Raw genomic sequence first — 22,477 nt, forward strand, 5'->3', positions numbered from 1 at the left:
GATAAATGTGAGCTGTTACATTTTGGAAAGGCAAATCAGGACAGGACTTACACACTTAATGGTAAAGTCCTGAGGAGTGTTGCTGAACAAAAAGACCTTGGCGTGCAGATTCATCATTCCTTGAAAGTGGAGTCGTAGGTTGATATGATAGTAAAGCAGGCATTTGGTATACTTTATTGGTCACAGTATTGAGTATAGCAGTTGGGAAGTCATGTTACCACTCTCCAGCACATTGGTTAGTCCATGTTTGGAATACTGTGTACAATTCTGGTCTCCCTGTTATCGGAAGGATGTTGTGAAACTTGAAAGGGTTCAGAAAAGATATAGAAGGATGTTGCCAGGGTTGGAGGATTTGAGCTATAGGGCGAGGGTGAATAGGCTGGGACTGTTTTCCCTGGAGCATTGGAGGCTGAGGGGTAACAGTGCAGAAGTTTATAAAATCATGAGGGGCATGGATAGGATAAATAGACAAGGTCTTTTCCGTGGAGTAGGGAAGTCCAGAACTTGAGGGCATAGGTTTAGAGCACCTTTTTCACACAGGGGCTGTGCACGTATGGGATGAACTGCCAGAGAAAGTGGTGGAGGCTGGTATAATTACAACATTTAAAGGCATCTTGATGGGTATATGAATAGGAGGGGTTTGGAAAGATATGGGCCAAGTGCTGGCAAATGGGACTAGGTTAATTTAGGATATCTGGTCGGCATGGACAAGTTGGACCAAAGGATGTGTTTCCGTGGTGCACCATCTCTATGACATGATGACAACAGCTCTTATTATATTTGTATTATCGCTTGATCTCCTGTAACTTGAGTATCCAGTGTGTAAGAGGCTCTTAGAATAAATTTGAAGGTGTGTGGGGAAGAATGGAATGGTTGAAATCAGAGGGTACAGCTGGGAGGGTGGATGGAACAAAGGTGGAAAGCAAAGGATCAAAGAGAGCATTGCTGTTATGAAAATTCTTGAGACAGCGACTCATAATAAGAATGGCATTTGTGGCAGGTGAATTGAATTTAGTGTCGGATTCAAGGCCGTTATTTTGATCATCCCAATTTACGGTTAAAATAATTTGTTATCTGACAATGCAGGCAGTCCTGAGAGTCTTCAAGTTATAAGACCAAAAGACATAGGTGCAGAAGTAAGGCCATTCGGCCCATCGAGTCCACTCCGCCATTCAATCATGGCTGATGGGCATTTCAACTCCACTTACCTGTATTCTCCCCGTAGCCCTAAATTCCTTGTGACATCAAAAATTTCTCAATTTCTGCCTTGAAGACAATTAATGTCCCTGCCTCCACTGCACTCTGCGGCAATGAATTCCACAGGCCCACCACTCTCTGGCTGAAGAAATGTCTCTGCGTTTCTGTTCTGAATTTACCCCCTCTAATTCTAAGGCTGTGTCCACGGGTCCTAGTCTCCTCGCCTAACGGAAACAATTTCCTAGCGTCCACCCTCTCCAAGCCATGTATTATCTTGTAAGTTTCTATTGGATCTCCCCTTAATCTTCTAAACTCCAATGAATACAATCCCAGGATCCTCCGCCTTTCCTCATATGTTAGACCTACCATTCCAGGGATCATCCGTGTGAATCTCCGCTGGACACGCTCCAGTGCCAGTATGTCCTTCCTGAGGTGTGGGGACCAAACCTGGACACAGTACTTCAAACGGGGCCTAACCAGAGCTTTATAAAGTCTCAGTAGCACAATGGTGCTTTTATATTCCAACCCTCTTGAGATAATTGACAACATTGCATTCGCTTTCTTAATCACGGATTTATGAAGCCAAGGAGAAGGATATGGATGAGGAGAACCTCCTAGGATAGATCCTTGGGGATCTTCGAGGTTTTGGGCTAAAAATACAAGCTATTTTCCAGAAACAAGTTGAATGGATGAGAGTAGGACCAAGCAATGACAGTCATACAAAAAAAGAGATGTCTTGCAGAAGATTAGTGTGTTTGGCCAAGTGCAAGGCTGCAGAGAGCTCAAGAAGGACCTGATACCAGCAACGTCCATCACCCCTAGTTGTAAAGGAGCATCTCCTACTGAACAATTTTCCATTTCTCACAGCAGCCATTCTATGGGTTCACTGTTTAAGATGGCCAATTAGGGTGAAATGTGTAGATTGTGGTGCTAGAAAAGCACAGCAGGTCAGGCAGCATCCGAGGAACAGGAGAGTTGACATTTCGGGCAAAAGCCCTTTATCAGGAATCATTCCTGCTGACCTGCTGTGCTTTTCCAGCAACACTCTCGACTCGAATCTCCAGCATCTGCAGTCCTCGCTTTCTCTAATTAAGGTGAAATAATGTTTGCTTTGTGCTGTTGGTCCATGCCGATTAGGAACTGGATTAATTTTGCAATGGACTCGATCAACAGACCAACAATGCTTTCCTGCATCAACCAAGGCTGGGTTTGAACACAAATTCTAGAGGTGAAAGGTCTATTTTATCTGCATATATTCTGTTTCCAAATAGTGAACTGCAATGTGTAAATCAAATGTGGCTTCTGGAATTTTTCATTCAGACAAGTCAAGCAAAAGATGGAGATGTGAGAATGCATCACAGTATATGTAATTGTAATGTTCAGCCTTTTAAGGGAATCTTGTATTAATCACATCAAGCTTAGGAATACTGTATCATTTTTAATTATAACCTTTCTGTGCAATTCTAGTCAACAAAATGCAACGCTGAGTAAATTAAAAGCTAGTTTAGACCAGAAAAAAAGGATGTTTGTGAACAATGTGCATTTGACCTGAATGTCTGACCTCATTCCTCTGACTAGGTATTGGCAGATGCAGTGGCTCGATTAGTGGTGGATAAATTCAGTGAACTAACCGACAACTTCACCTCCCCTCATGCACGGAGGAAAGTTCTTGCTGGTGTTGTCATGACAACAGGTATAGTGCAATTTGTCTCATTTCTTCACATGTGCATGTTGGGTTTCTTTTGGAATAAATTAGGTTGTACAAATGTGCTTCAGTTATTTGACATTTTAAAAAAAAACAAGTTTCAGGTGTTAAATGAATGTTTGGGGTGAGCAGAATAGACGAATTCAATGGAAAGTTAGCAAAGGGATAGAAAATTATGTTACGAGCTAAAGTAAATGAGAAAATACTTGCACGGAGGATAAACACTGGAAAAATTCAGCTGGCCTAAATAACCTGTTTCCATGCTGTCAAATGTACTATGTGAAGGCCTAAATATTAAAATTTTATTTTCGTAATTAATCGTGAATTAAGTTTTATTGTTGGTCTTTCCCCTTTTTTGCCCTCTATGCATAAGGAAACATAAATTAGTTTGTGACTTGATTGTAAGATTACATTTATATGTAGAAACCCTCATTTCTAACCATTTATCATTTGTCAAAATTTTAAGTGCAAAATGAAGGATACTAAGTGGAGAACAATTAAAATAAATCATTATCCTGTGACTGAGGAGGATGGATAACTCTGTGCAGCTGTAACTAGTGACTTTTTATAAAGACTTTCCTCACAAGTGGAATAAATTTTCTATTCTAATATTCATCACTCACACTATGTATTCAGCATCCCTTTGTGTCGTAATGAAGTACTTAAGTATATTAATGAATGTGAAAAATTGTTAATTTTTATCGTATGCGCAACAGACGAATCTGTATAACAATGTATGTTGCATTAGTATTAAATGGTGAAATGTGGTAATGTATGAAAGTCATGTATGAAAAGTGCATAATTAATTTTTCACATTGTGAATGAAGGAGTCTCTTTGAAAGACTACACAATTATAGTTCCAATCTCCTGCATTTTTTCACTTGGCCAGTATTGTGATCACCTTTAAATATTTATCCAATTTGTTTTTGAAAGTTATCGAAAGCTCCAACCGCCTTAGTTAGGTCGTACATGCCAGATTGTCATTGCTCATTGTCGAACAAAACATGTTGCTGCTGGTTGTTTTGTGCATTAACCTTTTAAATCTGTCTCTTCTGGTTACTCATCCTTTTGCCCCTTTCCTTTTAATTACTCAATCAACGCACTGCATGTATCTTTAACTCCCGTACCAATTTTTTCTTAACCTTGGGCTCGACTTTCCATGTAATGGAAGTCTGTCATACCTGATACCATTCCAATGAATCCTTTCTGCAGCCTCTCCTGACATCCTAAAGTGTGCCGCCCAGGTTGATCACAGTACACAGCTCTGGTTTAAACAGGGTAAACGTTTAAAATCACTACCTTGCTTTTGTGCTGTATTGCGCAGAAATTTCATCGAGTGGGAGTGCAAAGTGGAAAGTAAAGAATAGGTCCACGCCCCCAACAACCCACCCTCCCCTCCCAAGACCTTCCCCTGCCACCACAGGAATTGCAAAACCTGCGCCCACATCTCCCCCCTCACCTCTGTCCAATGCCCCAAAGGAGCCTTCCACGTCCATCAGAGTTTCACTTTCCACTTCCACACATGTCATTTACTGTATCTGTTGCTCCCGGTGCGGTCTCCTTTTACATTGGGAAGGCAGGACGCCTACTCGCAGACCGCTTCAGAGAACATCTCCGGGGCACCCGCACCAACCAACCCCACTGCCCCGTGGCGGAACACTTCAACTCCCCCTCCCACTCTGTTGAGGACATACGGGTCCTGGGCCTCCTCCGTCACCACTCCCTTACCACCCAACATCTGGAGGAAAAACGCCATATCTTCCACCTCAGGATCCTCCAAACCAATGGCATCAATGGGGATTTCAACAGGTTTCCTCATTTCCCCTCCCCACCTTATCCCAGTTCCAATCTTCCAGCTCAATGTCATTCTCATGACCTGTCCCACCTGTCTATCTTCCTTCCCACCGATCCACTTCACCCTCACCTCCGACCTATCACCTTTACCTCCTCCTCCATCCACCTATTGCACTCTCAGCGACCTTTCCCCAGCCCCATCCCCCTCTCCCATTCACCTCTCCACTCCTAAGGCTCCTACCCTCATCCCTGATGAAGGGCTTTTGCCTGAAATGTTGATTTTCCTGCTCCTCGGATGCTGCTTAACCTACTGTGCTTTTCCAGCACCACACTCTTGACTCTACTGACCAGCATCGGCAGTCGTCACTTTCGCCTAGTAAAGAATGCCACTTGTTATACCACCCCTAATAATTAACTCTGTTCACTGCAAGGAAATGCATGTTTGACACTGCATGTAATAAGCAACCAACTCAATACTGCCCATTTTGTACTACTGTTTAAGATTAATTTCACTTTAAAAAGGCAAGGATTCATACACCTTCAGTTTTATTTTGTGTAAACGTAATAAACCTCATGCTCATTGTGTATGTGCATGATCTTTGCTCTTGCAATGTCAGACCCTTTTTTAACAGTTGTTTGATATTGCATTGACTTCCTATCTTATATTTACTCTTGTAATTTATTGTTAAAATATTCACTTTTTAATATTATATACACATAAGATTATTATAAATTGGAATTACGATGTTTATTATAAACTATCAAAACAATACCAACCAAACTCTCAAACTTAAATAATTATTTGTTTCCTTCTGCAGTGTACCATAATGAAACTATACTAACTACTAGATAGTTTATGTTTCACTTTCTTTTCTGTTTGTCTTCATCATGGCAAATACATTTTAAGCTGTGAAATTAATAGTTACGAAGGTGATCAGGGCCTTGGTCTTTGAACAGGTTTAACAATTCAATGATGAGGTGACCAGAGTTTTGTCTTCCATGACAATCTATCATATTCCCAATTGTCCTTTCAACTCATTTTTAACTTCGCTCCTTTAGAGTCATAGAGATGTACAGCACAGAAACAGACCCTTCAGTCCAACTCGTCCATACCAAGCAGATATTCCAACCCAATCTAGTCCCATTTGCCAGCACATAGCCCACATCCCTCCAAACTCTTCCTGTTCATATACCCATCCAGATGCCTTTTAAGTGTTGTAATTGTATCAGCCTCCACCACTTCCTCTGGCAGCTCATCCCAGACACGCGCCACCCTCTGCATGAAAAAGTTGCCCCTTAGATTTCTTTGATATCTTTTCCCTCTCACCCTAAACCTATGCCCTCTAGTTCTGGACTCGCCCACCCCAGGGAGAAGACTTTGTGGATTTACCCTATCCATACTCCTTATGATTTTATAAACCTCTATAAGATCAACCCTCAGCCTCCGACACGCCAGGGAAAACAGCCCTGGCCTATCCAACCTATCCCTATAGCTCAAATCCTCCAACCCTGGCAACATCCTTGTAAATATTTTCTGAACCCTTTCAAGTTTCACAACATCCTTCTGATAGGAAGGAGACCAGAATTGCACACAATATTCCAAAACTGGCCTCACCATTGTCCTGTATAGCCACAACATGACCTCCCAGCCCCTGTACTTGATACTCTTTCTGTCTCAGCAATTTTTACTTACTAATACAGTTGTCTCATAAGTTACAAGCCTATAATTGAAGGTGGTCTTGATATTATGAATTGGAGTCCTGCACAGCGACCAGTGTTTTCCATTCATAGTGCAATTATCCAACGTCAGATAAGAAATTGTCCTTCACAGCACTTTTGGTTTACTTAATTATGGGGTAATTCAGTATATTTAATTTTGCCATAGTTTATAATATTTCTGTAATTTGTACGCTATGAAGGTGACGACAGTATGAAGCCAAGTTTGTAGCCCTAACAGAAACGAAAGGAAATAATTATCTTAATGACCTTTCTGCTTGGCTTACATCAAAACAAAAAGGGTAAAGATTTTCAAAATATGTTGCTACCCTTTGATTCAACGTAGTTGATATTGAAGGAATTCAAAAGAAGAGAGAACAGACGCTCTTGATGTGAGTTTGCTACAAGCTGCAACCTTTGGATGAAAGGTTTTAAAACTGTGATAAGAGCTTTTATTAGCGAGTTTTGAAAAGATTTGTCGCTCAGGTTGAGGTTCCGGATGTGAGTTGGAAGTCATGAAACCGAACCTTTCAGCTCAGCAAGCAGATTCGCATCCAGAACCTCAACCTGACAATAAATCTTTTCAAAACTTGCTTACAGAAGCTCTTAGCACAGTTTTTGAACCTTTCATCCATTTGCACATTGTGCTGGGGATGTGAGAAAGTTCAATGTAATACCCTTATTCATGAAGGGAACGTGGTCCAGTGTTAGTTGTTAATGATTTATGATGGCTTAAACAAGGGCAATCAACATAAATTTGTTGGAAGTATCTTGTGCTTGTCAAACTAATAGATTTGATTTTGAGGCAGGACTGAACAGATAAAGACAGTGCAATAGACATTATGCATATGAATTTTCAGAATTGTTTAATGCAGTCACTCATGATTGCCACAAAGTAGGAGATGGAGTAACATGAATGAAAACATGGTTGAAGAATTGGAAGATATTTACCCAGAGATCGGAGTTTGACAATTAAGAAAGTTTATAAGAAATGAATAAAATATTATTTTCTTACATTCACGGTCAATGATGAGAATTCATAGGTACAAATTTGTTAATTAGAGAGTGAGAGAATTTGTTTATGCAAAGTTGGTGCATCTAATATCAGAGAAATGGTCTCACTTCAGGCAAAATAATAAATATTTGAAGTCGATACATCACATATTATTTGAAGAAGAATAAAGGCAATGGGATTTGGTTTGCTCAAGGAAAATCCCTGGGAACAACACAATGGATCAATTGGTCTTCTGTTCTGTAATTATATTTATTCTGAATGATGCACTGCACTATCTGATTATGAACATTTCTTTTTCATGATCTTCATATCACTTCTGAAACCAGGATCTGATGTCAAAGATGCCCAGGTGATATGTGTCGCCACAGGAACTAAATGCATCAATGGCGAGTATATGAGTGACCGAGGCTTGGCTCTGAATGATTGTCATGCTGAAATTGTTGCACGCAGATCCCTGATCCGGTTTCTCTATTCCCAAATGGAGTACCATTTAAGGTAAGTGGAAGTAAAGAATCACTGAGCTGCCCCAGATTTTATAGTACTGGTATTATAGTAAGAACATAATGTATAGTGTATGATCTTGAATAGATTTTGTCAGATATTGTGATTCCTCATGACCGTCTGACTGAAACTGTCCTATTTATGGAAGATTTATTTTCTCCACTTCCAGATGTCTTTTTAAGTCCACTCTTAATTTGCTTATTCTTAACCTCTAAGAAAAAGGTTGAGGAGGTCATCTATTCTGCTTTCTCTGTTACTTCTCCCATTCTTATACAACAAATTGATCACATTACATCCTAGCCCAGAAACCCCATCTCCCGGCATTTTCTCTCCCATTTACTTTCGTGATGCATCACTGACCTAATTTCATCTTCCATATTCTTCTCCTTTGATTCTATTTGCCGTAAATTACTCAAAACCAATTTTTGATTCCTATGTTAACTGACTTCATAAATAATTCTTTATCAATTGCTGCCTTTCCTTGGCAGCGTTATCCTTTGTATTTGTAATATTGCTGTAATGATCTCCTCCTCCTCTTCTCCCGCCCCAAAAAAGTCACGCCTGTCATCTGTTTTTGAGACTATGATGCATTAATGCCTCTGCAGTTTTTGACATAGCCAGTTTATCCATCCTCCTTCAGTCTCCTCCTTTATCCGTGGATGACCCCATACTTGAAGTCATTGACTTATCATTGTCCCTGAATGTAAGAACATAATCATTTATTCATCTCTTGTAACCTTTCTTATTACTTGCAATGGTGGGACAATTAAGAGGCCAGAATTCAAGGAATGCGGATATCTTGTAGGGTGATGAACCAGGAGGGACGAGACCACAGAGGAATTTGAAAACAAGGATATAAATGTTTTAATATCAGTATTTTGCTTGATTAAGAGTCAGTGAGCATATAGGTGATAGGGAAATAGGGAAACACTCATCCTAAAAGGGCCCAGTAAGACTTGCAAAATTCTGCATAGATCAATGGCCAATTAAATGTTTTTAAATTTGAGGAGAATGTTGGCCACAAAGCAGGCGAATTCTTTGATCTTCATAGAATGAATGGGTTAGTAGAAGACTCACCATAGCTTGATAAGTAGTTTCAAGCTCAAGTCCTGTCCTTGTAATCTTGCACTATAAATATGTGAAGAAAACCTTTTAATGTGGGAAAAATGTCACCAGCTTGCCTTCCAGCCTACATAACAAGAAAGGAACAGATGGGAATGTACTCTCGCGTGGCTTATATGGTTTACTTCACCGTGATCTAAGCTGGGATAACGTAAAATTAGTCTAATATTTCTCTGTTAACCAAAGTGAATTACTTAATGCAGTCAATAAGGTCAATAAGCTGGTCTTTCAGATATTTGACACAGGTAATTCACCCATTTGAGGATAAAACAAAATGAAAAGGTAAACAAGTTGCTGTGTGGAGACATCAGTGATTGGGACTATGAGGCCTCAAACCATTATAAATGCTGTAGACTGCAAATTGTCAACTTTATGGTTACAAAAGAAAAATACTGGCAAACTATACATTCCTATTAAAAATACAGAGTGAGTATTGTCATGACAATGTATGCCAATGAGTTGGAGGTAGGGTGAAATTCTGGTTTTATTTACCAAACTCATGACTGACACTTCAGTGAACAGAATCCACTAATAGGTTTATTTTTCTCCAGCAAAATGTAGTAAGTGGAGGATAATTAGGTAATAGAAGTTTGTGTGTTGTCTTATTTACTTGCAGTAGTGCAACATTTTTGTAATTTTTGTTGCTGCATGAACCTCCGAGGTCCATGCATGGCTTTCGGTAGTGGAAGATATCGGTCAGCTTGTCGTTCGCCATGTCCAGCTCTTCCCAGTGGCTGAGTAGCTGAACAGCTTAAAGGGACTGTTGCCTTCAGGTCTGAGTTTCAGGGGATTTAGCTGTGAAAATTTAATGGGGGTTCTTAGAGTTATGAAGCAAGATATGCCAAGATGTGAAACTCGCAGATGTCATGAAATAATTAATGATGATGAGCTGACAAAGGTTTTTAGTTATCAGTTACAACATCTAAATTATTTCGACCTGCTGTAGGGTCATTATCTCAGATGCTTTTACATTTGTCCCACAAGATCATAAAGAAGATGTTACATTTTTTCTTTATTTCAAGTTCTCTGATGATGAGGGTTCTGTTTTATCCAACACTATTATCAGTCCAATCATTTGACAAAGTGCCAAGCCCGGTTTCCCTTAATCTGTTAGATATCCTTGGAAAACATATTGAAGATGTATTTAAACAGCATTGGCCCAGATCTTTGGATAATCAGAAGAACTTGTGAAGCTAATGATGTAACTGATTCCCCCCATCATTTAAACTGACCCCCTTATCATTCTCCCTGAACTACACTCTGATACTTGACTAATGGTCTGCAACATCTGATCCATTCTAGCTCTCACCCACCAACCTGCCATCCTTTGTTCTTAGTTGTCATTCAACCCTGTTATCTACTTAGTTGCCATCTGCACTACCCATCTGTCACTCTACCCTCTTAACCACCTACCTGCCATCCTGTCCCCACACCCATACATTTTGCACACTTTCTCTTGGTAGCTTGGCGAAGTACCTCTATGATCTTTAAACCCTGGAATCTGTCAGTTTCTGCTTCAAACATTCAGTGCAATGTAGTCTCCAGTCCACATCCTACATTGCACTGGAAAGGAGCCCGGACAGGTACACTTCACATTTCCTAAGAGTCCTGAATTGAATGTACCAGCCAAACGTGTGGAGCTTCAAGGCATGAAAAGTAAAAACAAACAAAATGACAATCTGGTGTGCCACAAACAGGAAATTTCTGCCCATTGTGCTTTTTAAAATAAGTCCAAGAATGGCATGTTTCGAGGTATACATCTGGTCAGGCAACTAAGGAATGATATCTGGAATTCTTCTTTTGTGACTGAGCAGAACTCGACTTAACTCATGTTTATTTTGGCATAGAGTATTAAAATAAGGAAAAAGGCTCTTCAGCCCATCACTTAGCTATTCTAATCCCATTTCCCAGCACTTGGTTCATACTCCTGTAGTAGAACATACTAAGTGCTCATCTAAGTATTTCTTAAATGTTAGGAGAATTCCTATATCTACAATTCTCTCAGACAGAGAGTTCTGGATACCTGCCACTGTCTGGGAAAAAAAAATTCTGAGTCACCTCTAAATCTCCTGCTGTTAATTTAAATCTGTAATTGACCTCTTTATTATGGGCACAAGTCTACTCCTTTCAACTTTATCAGTGCTCACCATAATTTTTCCATGTCCCTCCCTCAGTCTTCTCTACTCCAAGGGGAACAATTCTAACATATATAGTCTCTTTTCATAGTGAGAAGCTTCAGCTCGAGCAGTATTCCAATGAATCTCCTCTGCACTCTTTGCTGTGCAATCACATCTTCCTGTCGTGATGGGAACAGAACTGCAGACACAACTCCAGTGGTGGTCCAACCAATAATCTATATAGTTCCATCATAACTTCCTAGTTCATGTATTCATTATATTTTGTATATATTGACCTCCAAGACACTGACCAGGCCATAAATGGTTTGTTTGGATAGTCTTTTTTTTAAATTTTACTTAATGTGGATTTTCTTAAACATGCAAATTTGAAATAATCTGGTATGGACTGGTGTTGTCAGTGTCCTTTGAAGAATATTTTGATTTGTTTCTTGAAGTAACAAGACAGAAGACCACTACAAATCCATCTTTGTTAAGTGTGATGGAGGAGGCTTCAAACTTAATGAGAATGTGCAGTTTCACTTGTACATCAGTACGTCACCATGTGGAGACGCTCGCATCTTCTCACCACATGAGGCAGCAGTAGAAGGTAAGGGTTAATTGCTGATTGTTCGAATAGAAATGTTATAAAGAGAAAAGTCAGACACAGCAGTAGTTTCTTACCAACTCCTGTAATTGATTCATAGTCCCCTTAACAAATCTTGGATTGATTTCAGTCTTCGCCACTATGTGTTAGAACAGTGACATTTTTCACTTCAAGGCTAGTAGGATGGGTCTGGTACCAGGAACATGAGCAAAACTGAGTTATCTGTATATCAGGCAGCATCTAGAGAAAGAAGAAATTGTTAATGTTTCAGTTGAAGACTTCTGTCAACTAGTATTAGTAATGCAATGGATCTTTAGATAATCTTGCATAAAGATCAGTTGAATTATCGAGGTGCAATATTTAGAGTTAACATTTTAAATCAGGTATGACTCTTGCTAGAGTAGCCTTCTTCAAACTCTCCTTCTGAATTCTTCAGAATTATCTACTCCCTGGGTATGAGTTTGAGTGACTGTTAAGTGAGCACAAATTTGTTAATGATTGCCAAAGCATAGCACGGATATTCAAATGTAATGGGACTCTCTACCCTGCAAACTAAATTACTGTAGTATCGTGCAGTGGGAGTAAAGTAAGTTTTTCTGTCATTGATTCCCCATTATATTTTGAGGTGGCTGGGGAGTATTTTCCAATTGTTTGCCTAACATTGATGGGAGACTCACTGGCATGTAATTTTTAGGTTTATCCCTACCACACTTTACTTTGGAGTTTCCATCAAAATTGTGAATGTGGAATTTTTGAATGGAACAAGTTATTGCAGGAAATGGATGCAGTTATAAATTTTTTATGTATTCTACTCATTGTGAAAAATTATGTAAATTTGGAACAAAATCCATATTACAGATGGGAAGACTAGTGACAGGAAATGAGAAAATGGCAGAAACATTAAGCATTTAAGTTTTATTTTTATCTTCATGTTGAATACGGTAACATTATATACAGATCAGTCATAACCTCCTTGCTCTCTCATTCATTAATTGATTAATAAAGGAAAGTATGCCACCTTATGTACCTATCCTGCTGCTTTCAAGGATCAATGGACATGTATATCAAGTCCCTCTGATCCTCTGTATTTCCTAGGGTCCTACTGTTACCAGTGTATCACCTTCCCATTTTAGTCCCCCTAAAACACAACATTTTGCGCTTTTTTGGAATTAAATTTCATTTGCCACTGTTCACTCGATCTGACCAGTGCATCTATATCATCCAGTCATCTAAGGATTTCTTCTTCACTGTTTACCATACCACTAATTTTCATGCTATGTGTGAACTTACAAATCAAACTTTCTACATTCATGTTTAGATTATTACTGTACACAACAACCGCACTTGACCCAGCATAATTTAGGATGGCATGGTGGCTCACTGGTTAACACTGCTACCTCACAGTACCAGGCACCCAGTTTTGATTCTAGCCTTGGGCGACTGTCTGTGTGGAGTTTGCACATTCACCCTCTGTCTACTTGGGTTTCTTCTGGTTGTTCCGGTTTCCTCACACATCCAAAGATGTGCAGGCCAGGTGGATTGGCCATGCTAAACTTGCCCATAGTGTTCAGGGATCTGTCGGTTAGGTGTATTAGTCAGAGGTAAATATAGTGTAGGGAATGGGTCTGAGTGGGTTACTCTTCGGAGGGTGAATGTGGACTTGTTAGGCCGAAGGGCATGTTTCCACATTGTAGGGATTCTGTGATTCAAACCCTGTAATGTTGTTGGACACAGACTTTGTCAGAAAAACACCCATTGACCATCACCCTCTGCTTTTTCCACGAAACCAGTTTTGAGTTAATTTGCCAAATTTCCCTGTCCTGTGGGCTCTTAGCTTCTTAACCAATTCGCTGTGCGAGACCTTGTCAAAAGCCTTCCTGAAGCCAATGCAGGCTATATCAACTGCATTCAGTCAGATTTGTTTCCCCCCTTACAAAGCCATGCTGACTTTCCTTGATTAATCTTTACTTCTCCAAATGGAGATTAATTCTGCACTCAGAATTTTGTGCAGTAGCTTTCCTGTCATTGATGTCATTACGAGACTGTAATTTCCAGGTTTATGCCTGCTATCCTTCTTGAATAATGGTAATTATATTAGCACTCTTTAGTCCTCTGGCCCCCCTCCTTTGGCCAGAGAGCATTTGAAAATTAATTCAGAGCCCCTTCAGTTTCTCACATTCTTGCATTTAAATAAATACCTAATCATTATCCTTTGTGCCTTAACCTGATATAGTCACTCTGCCTTCTAGATTGACTTGATTCTTAGTTTATACCATTTTTATACCCTCACCAACCACACTGGGAATCCCTCCTGCCAGGATCTTGGTCCTTCCTGGTTCAGGTGCAACCTGACAGATTTCTACAGATCCCCAGGAACTGATCCAGTGATTCCAGGAATGTGATGCCTTGCTTCTTGCTTGAGCTCTTCAGCCGAGCACTCACCTGTTCTGTCCGCGTATTCCCATAGCACACATCACTACCATTTTAAGGTTGTGCTTTTAATCTGCTTCTTATCTCCCTAAATTCTTGCTCAAGGACTTAATTTCTCTCTCTGCTGTGTCATTGGTCCTAATTTGAACCATGATATCTGACTGTTTGCCCTCTTCTCCAGAATGCTCTGCAGCCATTCATTTACACCCTTGATTCTGGCCCAGGGTGGCAGCACTTCATCCTGGATTCCACATCTGTGAATGCAGAAATGCCTGTCTGTACCCCTCAGTGTTGAATCTCTTCCCCATATTGCTCCCCCTCTCGTTCTGCTCCCACCTTGTGCAGCTGGGCTCTGGCTGCACTCCCCCAGAGCACCCATCACCCTCGCCATTTTCCAACATGGAAATGCTGTACCTGTGTGAGATGTTGTCTGGAGGTTTCCTGTCTTCCTGCCACCTTTCTTCTAGTTGTTGCACATTCTTTCTCTGACTGCATGTCCTTAAGCTGCCGGATGCTAAGCACAACTAAAAGCACACTGTGCACCTAACTCTCACTGTCACGGATGCATTGCAGTGTCTCCAGTCGATGCTTAAGTTCCAAATCCCAGTTCTAAAGCTGATTAAACCAGTGGCATTTCCTGCAGATGTCATCATCCAGACTGCTAGCAGGGTCAAAGGTTCCCCTCGCACAACACACTGGACTGAGCTCCTGTGCCAAACCTGGTCTTAGTCTTAACCTTCTCCCTTACATTTATTTTCCTTCTCTTAGTTAAAGGGACTGTGGTATTATAAGAGATTCAGTAAAATCTGAATTGAGAAGTTTGGAAGAATTGAGGTGATCTAAGTAAAATGGATTGAATTCTTCAATTGCTTGACAGAGCAGACACTGAGAGGCTTGTTCCTGTAGTTGGAGTGTCTTGAACTAGGGGGCTTAATCTCAGGTTCAGGAATCGGTTAATTCATACTGAGTTCTGGAGAGTTTTTCACATTTCTTTTACCCAAAGAGGATGTTCAGTCATTGAGTATGTTCAAGACTGAGATCAGTCGGATTTATTTATGACTATGGGAATTGAGATATTAATGGGATAGAGTGGGAAAATGATTTTGATATGGAACATCACCTTTGATACTGAAGATTCAAGGTGCTGTATGGCTTGTGCCTATTCCTATAATCTTCAGTAACTATGACATGTATGATAGATTTGTAATGGCTTTATTATTTGTACCTAATTAAAATTATCAGTGCCCTTGTATTGGCCCAATTAATAAAACTAAAACTGTTCAATATACTTGGCACATATTGTGATGAATACATGTTTAAAACATGCATTGTGATTTTTTTAATTATGAATATTCTTTTCTCACTTGGTCTACTTGTACTCCAGTTTAACAATTTTTGCAGTCAGTTATTATTTCTTTTTCTGAAATTTTAGATCAGGGAGACAAGCACCCAAATCGGAAGGCACGAGGTCAACTAAGGACAAAAATAGAGTCTGGCGAAGGGACGATTCCAGTTAGATCCAGCAGCACTATTCAGACATGGGATGGAGTGTTGCAGGGCGAACGATTGCTCACAATGTCATGTAGTGATAAAATAGCAAGGTCAGTAATGGAATTACAGAATTATTACAGTGAAGAAGGAGGCCATTCTATCCAACTCATTTGCACTGGCTGTCTCAATGAGTGTTTCCTTCAGTACTATTCTTCTGCCTTTTCTACATAACCTTGTACATTGTCCTTTTTTCAAATGGCAGTCTAATTCCCCTTTAAATGCTTCAGTTGATCCTGTCTACGATCCACAGATTCTTAACTAGTGCATCTTGCATTTGTCTGTTGCAATTCTCCTGCTTGACATAGTTAATAATTGCTTTGAATATTACTTAGTTAGATACGTTTAAGGACCATACAGCTTATCAAACAAATGCCTTTTCTAATTTCCCTTTCAATCCTGTGGCAATTGAGTTCACTTCACTCTTAAGGTTGAGAAACATTTTACTTTGTGTATTTTGATCAACAACATCATAGGAGTTTGAGAACATTAATGTTCATCCTTAAATAGACAAAAAAAAAATTTAACATCTATTTGGCTTATCAAATCTGCACCAAACCTTAAAAAAAAGCATCCCACTCAGACATAAATCCATAGCCCTGCATTTCCCATGGCCAATCCACCCAACCAGTACATCTTTGGAATGTGGGAGGAAACTGGAGCAAATTCATGCAGACACAGGGTGAATTGAACCTAGGTCCCTGGCGCTGTGAATCAGTAGTGCTAACCACTAAGCCACTTTGCCACTCCACGTGACTGAGAGACAACTTTTACGAAACCAACAAACTGAAGACTTGGCCTATTCTCTCCTTTTTGCTGCTAGGAAACAGATTATATACTAACTAATTCACTTAATCGCTCCTTTCTCTGTCACTTTTCACAACATTATTCTTATATGAAGCAAAAGTGAAGTTTTGATTCCTCTGGACTCCAAATCCATTATACGGATGAAACCATTTTGGAGCAACACCGGTTGATTCGTAAAAAATAGCGGAATGTATGTTTCAGCTTAAATAATGAATTCCAATTATTTTATTTAATCATTGAGAGAGTCTTTGACAGAATTTAGTATTACTTTACTTCGAATGCATTTTAATAAACTGTCATACTTGTGATTGATTGAATAAAATTGAATAAATGTATCGATCCAAAATTTAGAACATTCTTATACTGCTACAAGATAAATAAGAGGCTGAGAATTCTGCAGCATGTAATTCCCCTCCTGACTCCCCAAAACCCATTGACCATTTACAAGGCACAAGTCAGGGGTGCCATGGGGGAATCCTCTAAAAGAAATTCAAAAAACTTGACACAATCCAGGAAAAAGCAACCCACTTAATATTGCAAACCACCCATCACCACAACTGCCATCTTTAGTCCCTCCACCATTTGTGCAGTGGTGTGTACCAAACACTTTGTAGTAACTCACCAGGGAAAGCTGGTGCATGAGAACACCACTGCCTGCAAACTCCCCTCAAAGTCACACACCATCAGACTTGGAGCTATAGCACCACTCCTTCGCCATCACTGGGTCAAAATCTGGAACTGTCTCCCAAACAGCATTAATGTCAGCGTGTGGGCTCTCATGATTCAAGAAAGCAACTCACCAACAATTCCTGAAGGGTAATTAGGGATGGGCAGTAAATGCTTGCTTAGCCAGAAATGCCCACATCTTGTGAATGAAATCATAATGTTTCCTTTTACCAAACACTTCACAAAATTTAGAAAATACTGTTAGTCTCCTTGGACAGTAGGAGGTTTCTAATGAGTAATAAAATCATGTCGTTCAGGAGGATAGACTCATGTAAAGACCTTAATTCAAACACCAAGAATAAACTTGTCCATCTTGGTTCTCTCATTGCTGTTGTATCTCTGCTTTCCAGTCAATAAAATCCTGTTCCTTATTTGGTAACTTTAAATGCAGCAGCAAGCTAAAATTTTCCTATAACTAAATTCTTGATTATTTCAGGATGAAGATTTGTTTAAAACAGTACAATTGTTTTTAAAGCCTCTCTTATAAAGTGCATTTTGCATTCAGCTGCAAACTTTAGCAATTCATCGAGATTTAGTTATCTCTGTCTGAATTACTCTCCCATTTTACTTTTAAGGAATTGTGAATTTTAATGTGCTGTAAGGGGATAAAGAAACTAAATATGGGTTACCATAAAAATTGTACTGAGGGCGGCAGAATTAAATCAATATAATGCTTATTTCCTTCAGAGAAAAATATTAATTATTTTCTTTGTTCAATTGCCAAACTAAAACTGGGCATTGATATTGCTCTTTTTAAAATAAAAACTTCTTTACCTTTATAAAACAAAAAATAGCAGTTTATGCAGACTGCTGACATTTTCTTATCGTAGCTTCATTTACATTACAGTTACGTATTTTAGAAGGAACAGGAAATCATTTGATAAACAGTCAACCTACTTAAAACCTAATGAACTGAAAGTCAGGCTAGCCACAACTGTCCTTTGCCTTTGGGTTATGTTGTGTAGAATTGCAATTTATTTTCTCCCTGTTACCACAACAGGAGGAAACTCCTCTGTGCATCTGTCTATGCAAGTCTTTGTTTAGTTGATGATTTATGTTGTAGTTTCCCACTGCACTCTGGAATAAGAGCTAATGTCCTCAGCATTGAATTGAGGTGCGAAGTATTGACTTGAAGCTTTGTTTTGTTGGATACAGATTCTAGTAACTATAGGCCGGTGAGTCTCACTTCTGTTGTGGGCAAAGTCTTAGAGAGAATTGTAAGGGATAGGATTTATGCACATCTGGATAGGAATAATGTGATCAAGGATAGTCAGCATGGTTTTGTGAAGGGCAAGTCGTGCCTCACAAACCTTATTGAATTCTTTGAAAAGGTGACGAAGGAGGTTGATGAGGGGAAAGCGGTAGATGTGGTATATATGGATTTTAGTAAGGCGTTTGATAAGGTTCCCCATGGGAGGCTACTGCAGAAAATACGGAGATATGGCATTGAGGATGAGTTGGAGGTTTGGATTAGGAATTGGCTGGATGGAAGAAGACAGAGGGTAGTAGTTGATGGCAAAGTTTCTTCATGGAGTGCCGTCACTAGCGGTGTTCCGCAAGGATCTGTTTTGGGACCATTGCTGTTTGTCATTTTTATAAATGACAAACAGCAATGGTCCTAAAACAGATCCTTGCGGAACACCGCTAGTGACGGCACTCCATGAAGAAACTTTGCCATCAACTACTACCCTCTGTCTTCTTCCATCCAACCAATTCCTAATCCAAACCTCCAACCCACCCTCAATGCCATATCTCCGTATTTTCTGCAGTAGCCTACCATGGGGAACCTTATCAAACGCCTTACTAAAATCCATATACACCACATCTACCGCTTCCGTCACATCAACCTCCTTCCTCACCTTTACAAAGAATTCAATAAGGTTTGTGAGGCACGACCTGCCCTTCACAAAACCACTAAACTCTGGTTTCCAGCATCTGCAGTCCTCACTTTTGCCTACCCAATAAACCCAGTGTGACGATTTCACATCAACAAACTGACACTCGCAGATACAACGTCTGCAGAAACCCTAGCCACATTACTTTACATTAAAGACATCTGTGAAATGATTTCCAGACAACTCAACCCTCTCAGCATTAAACTTTTCTTCACTCAGCGGGGTAGGTTCTTCACTCAGCGAGTCGTTAGTTCATGGAATGCCCTGCCAGTAACAGTGGTGGACTCTCCCTCTTTATGGGCATTTAAGAGGGCATTGGATAGGTATATGGAGGATAGTGGGTTAGTGTAGTTTAGGTGGGCTTGGATCGGCGCAACATCGAGGGCCCAAGGGCCTGTACTGCGCTGTATTCTTCTATGTTCTATGTTCTATGTAGATCAGGATTTTCATTCTTATATTGAAATTTCATCACCGGAATTTGATTTCAGATTTCCTGTTAGGATTGTAGTTGTTAAACTGATGAATTCTTGAATTGGAGGCAGTCATTGTGCTGAAAATTCTGAATCTGAAAGGATAACAATATGTTACATACTTTCACAATGTTGACAAGAATATCTTTAGCAACCTTTCGATGAAAGGAAAGTGATTCTGCCAGTGCTGATGTAAATGAGTTAAAAATCGGTTAGCTTAGATGACTTGATGACGAGTGTGTGGATATTGTGAGAAACAGAACTCACTCACAAATCAACCTGAGACAAAGCCTTGGAAACAAGAACAATTTATTATGGCCTTGCAAGTACCGGACACTTCTGCAATCAAGCAGAAATGCGCGCGAAAACAGAGCATATAAGCATTCTTATTCAGTTTACAAGTTGCAGAATCACGCCTCCCTTTTCCCATCATAAGCCGATTACCTCACTTGTTTTTTTCTCTCTAGTTATTTTCTTATCTGGCCATCCTGCTGTCCTTGTATGTCTGCATTCTTTGTTCCTTGTTTGTTACAGCTTGTTCTTTTATTCAGTTTCTCTTATCATACTATAAGCTTTATTGTGAAATGCCACTGCTGCTGCTTTTTGTGGTCAGCTACAACCCTTCATAGATATTTCCTAGCTTAAAACTATTTTCTTTAAAAGACCCTCTATATTCATTAAAGTCTTAGCCTTAAGTATGCTACAGGCTACATGTTACAAGAATTCCGCGGCCGTTTGTGTAATGTTCCCCTTCCCCTCCCTCCACAACACCCCCTCCCCCACCCGCAGAAACTACATTTCTAATCTCCCACAATTCCCCCTTTTTCTTTTTCTCTGTTGATTCTGCACTTATTATGTCTCCTTTAATTCATTTTCTTATGTTCTGCCCTCTTAGGCCTTTTGGCGATGAGGTTCACAATCTTACATTTTACATGTGTTGTTTGTTCCTCGGACTCTAGAAGCATTCTTTGACTTTCTCTTTGTTGCATATCACCTGCTGATTGTAAACATCTGATGAATTATTTGGGTTCCTTCCCCAAGGTATGTCATCAGTCGGCTCATTACCCATTTTCGGACATTGAACCCTACCACCAGACCCACTAATATCAATAATCCATAGATAGCTAGATTGACTAACCACCTTCCCCAACCAGTCAATCCCCAATTTCCCCATTCCCATCCTTTTTCGTTCCAGTACCGGTTACCAGCCTCCCTTATCTTGGCGATTTTGTCTCACACATGTTTGGAGATATCAATAATGTTAGAGGAGACCTCAGGTATGTATGTACAACATTCCTCTCCAATTAGTGTACAGGTACCACTCTTCTCTGCCAGAATATAATCTAGAGCCATCCTGTTCTGAAGAGTCGTTAGCCGAGTGGCAATCATTTCGGTCGTTATGGCTGCTACTTGGGATTGGGTTTCGGCCAACGCATCAGCAGTATTGTTGGCCAACTCTTCCAGGGAAGCCGCCAACTTTTGTATTTCTTCTCTTGCTCGAGCGGTCCCATACATAGGTATCAAAGTCCAGAGGAAGCGATCTCCTTCGGTTACTTTCCGGGTTACTCGCCTTCCTCCCTATTTATTCTGAGGTATTTTTGGGGCTCTCTTTAACAGCCTCAAGTGGAAAATTATATAGGCGAGGTAGCAGCAGCCACTCCAGTCTTTCTGGTTTTGAGGTAGTGTTTGAACTGAATGGTCCCAGCACCCATTCCCGTGACATCCGCCACTCCAAACGTACTTCTCACCGGAGATAAATGGGTAGGCCTTTAAGCCACACACCCAATATGTCCCATTCAATACTTGGGGAATGGTTGTGGGAGTAGCTTGGCTGGTGTAGACATAAGATGATTTTCCTAATTGGTAGGGTGCGGTATCATTCTGATTACAGAAACAAGTGGTATTTACTGCTCCTTTCGGTGGGAAAACTCTAAGGCCATCGATAGCGCCCGGAGTTTTCGGGGCTGGTCAAGGGAACCATCCCGCAAAGTTATAATTACCCCTTTCAAATCTCCAAGTTGTATCATTTGAGCCCAAGTCAAATTGTTGTACATCGTACACTTCTTCTTTGGTAAGTGGTATTACCGTGAGAGGAATTCTGGATTTCCCATGGCGTGGGATCTCAGCACATACCCAACAGTCGGTATGCCCCTTTAGTTTAGCATAATTCTGACATAAAGTGGTAAAATGATTTTTCCCACCCCCCTTGGCAGCTCGCGCCAATATTATCGTGACAACATAAAGCTGACCATTCATTTCAGCTCACAACCCTATCTGTCTATTCCCTCACCCTTTAAATACCAGGGAGGAGTGAGTTCATGCAACACTTACAATTGTTTTGGGATACAGTTTTTTTTTAACCAATACTTAATAGTCTCTTATCTCAGTCCATTCTTTTTACTCAGCTTGATTTTCAGAGGGTTGTCTGTAGGATGTGCTTGCCACTCTGCCGGAGGGGAAGGAGCGTCCACCAGGCCCTTAACACGAGTGTGATGACTCCAACCTTTTTCAGCAGTTCGGACGGCTGTTTCAGTAGTCAGGAGGGTTAGGAAAGGTCCCTCCCAGCTTGGGTGCAGTTTGGTATCTTTCCAGGTCTTTATCAGGACCCAATCACCCGGTCGTATCCCATGTACTGCGAACTCAAGTGGAGGTGTCTGGGTCAACAGACCCTTCTTCCTAAGGACAGACAAAGAAGAGCCGAGCGCCACAATATAGTTCTTTAAAAACTTATCATTGAACTCTACAGTTGGTAATTGTCCTGTCACTTCCTCATCATTTCCTCTAATTAGGGTTGGCTCAAAAATAGGCACCAAGAATTCTTCGCCTTTTA

General features: G+C 40.3%; 1 protein-coding gene across 6 annotated transcripts in view; it reads left to right on the forward strand.

The window, feature by feature from the left end:
• Positions 1-22,477, forward strand: part of LOC122551398 (double-stranded RNA-specific editase 1-like) — a 322,482-nt gene that overhangs the window by 264,965 nt on the left and 35,040 nt on the right. For all 6 annotated transcript variants that reach the window (XM_043693228.1, XM_043693225.1, XM_043693226.1 and 3 more), the window contains 4 exons: positions 2,776-2,890; positions 7,754-7,922; positions 11,623-11,774; positions 15,634-15,802. In XM_043693228.1, the coding sequence (XP_043549163.1) occupies positions 2,776-2,890; positions 7,754-7,922; positions 11,623-11,774; positions 15,634-15,802 (605 nt within the window). The remainder of the gene's footprint in view (positions 1-2,775; positions 2,891-7,753; positions 7,923-11,622; positions 11,775-15,633; positions 15,803-22,477) is intronic.

Source organism: Chiloscyllium plagiosum, chromosome 7 (genome assembly GCF_004010195.1).
Source record: "Chiloscyllium plagiosum isolate BGI_BamShark_2017 chromosome 7, ASM401019v2, whole genome shotgun sequence".
Lineage (NCBI taxonomy): Eukaryota > Metazoa > Chordata > Chondrichthyes > Orectolobiformes > Hemiscylliidae > Chiloscyllium > Chiloscyllium plagiosum.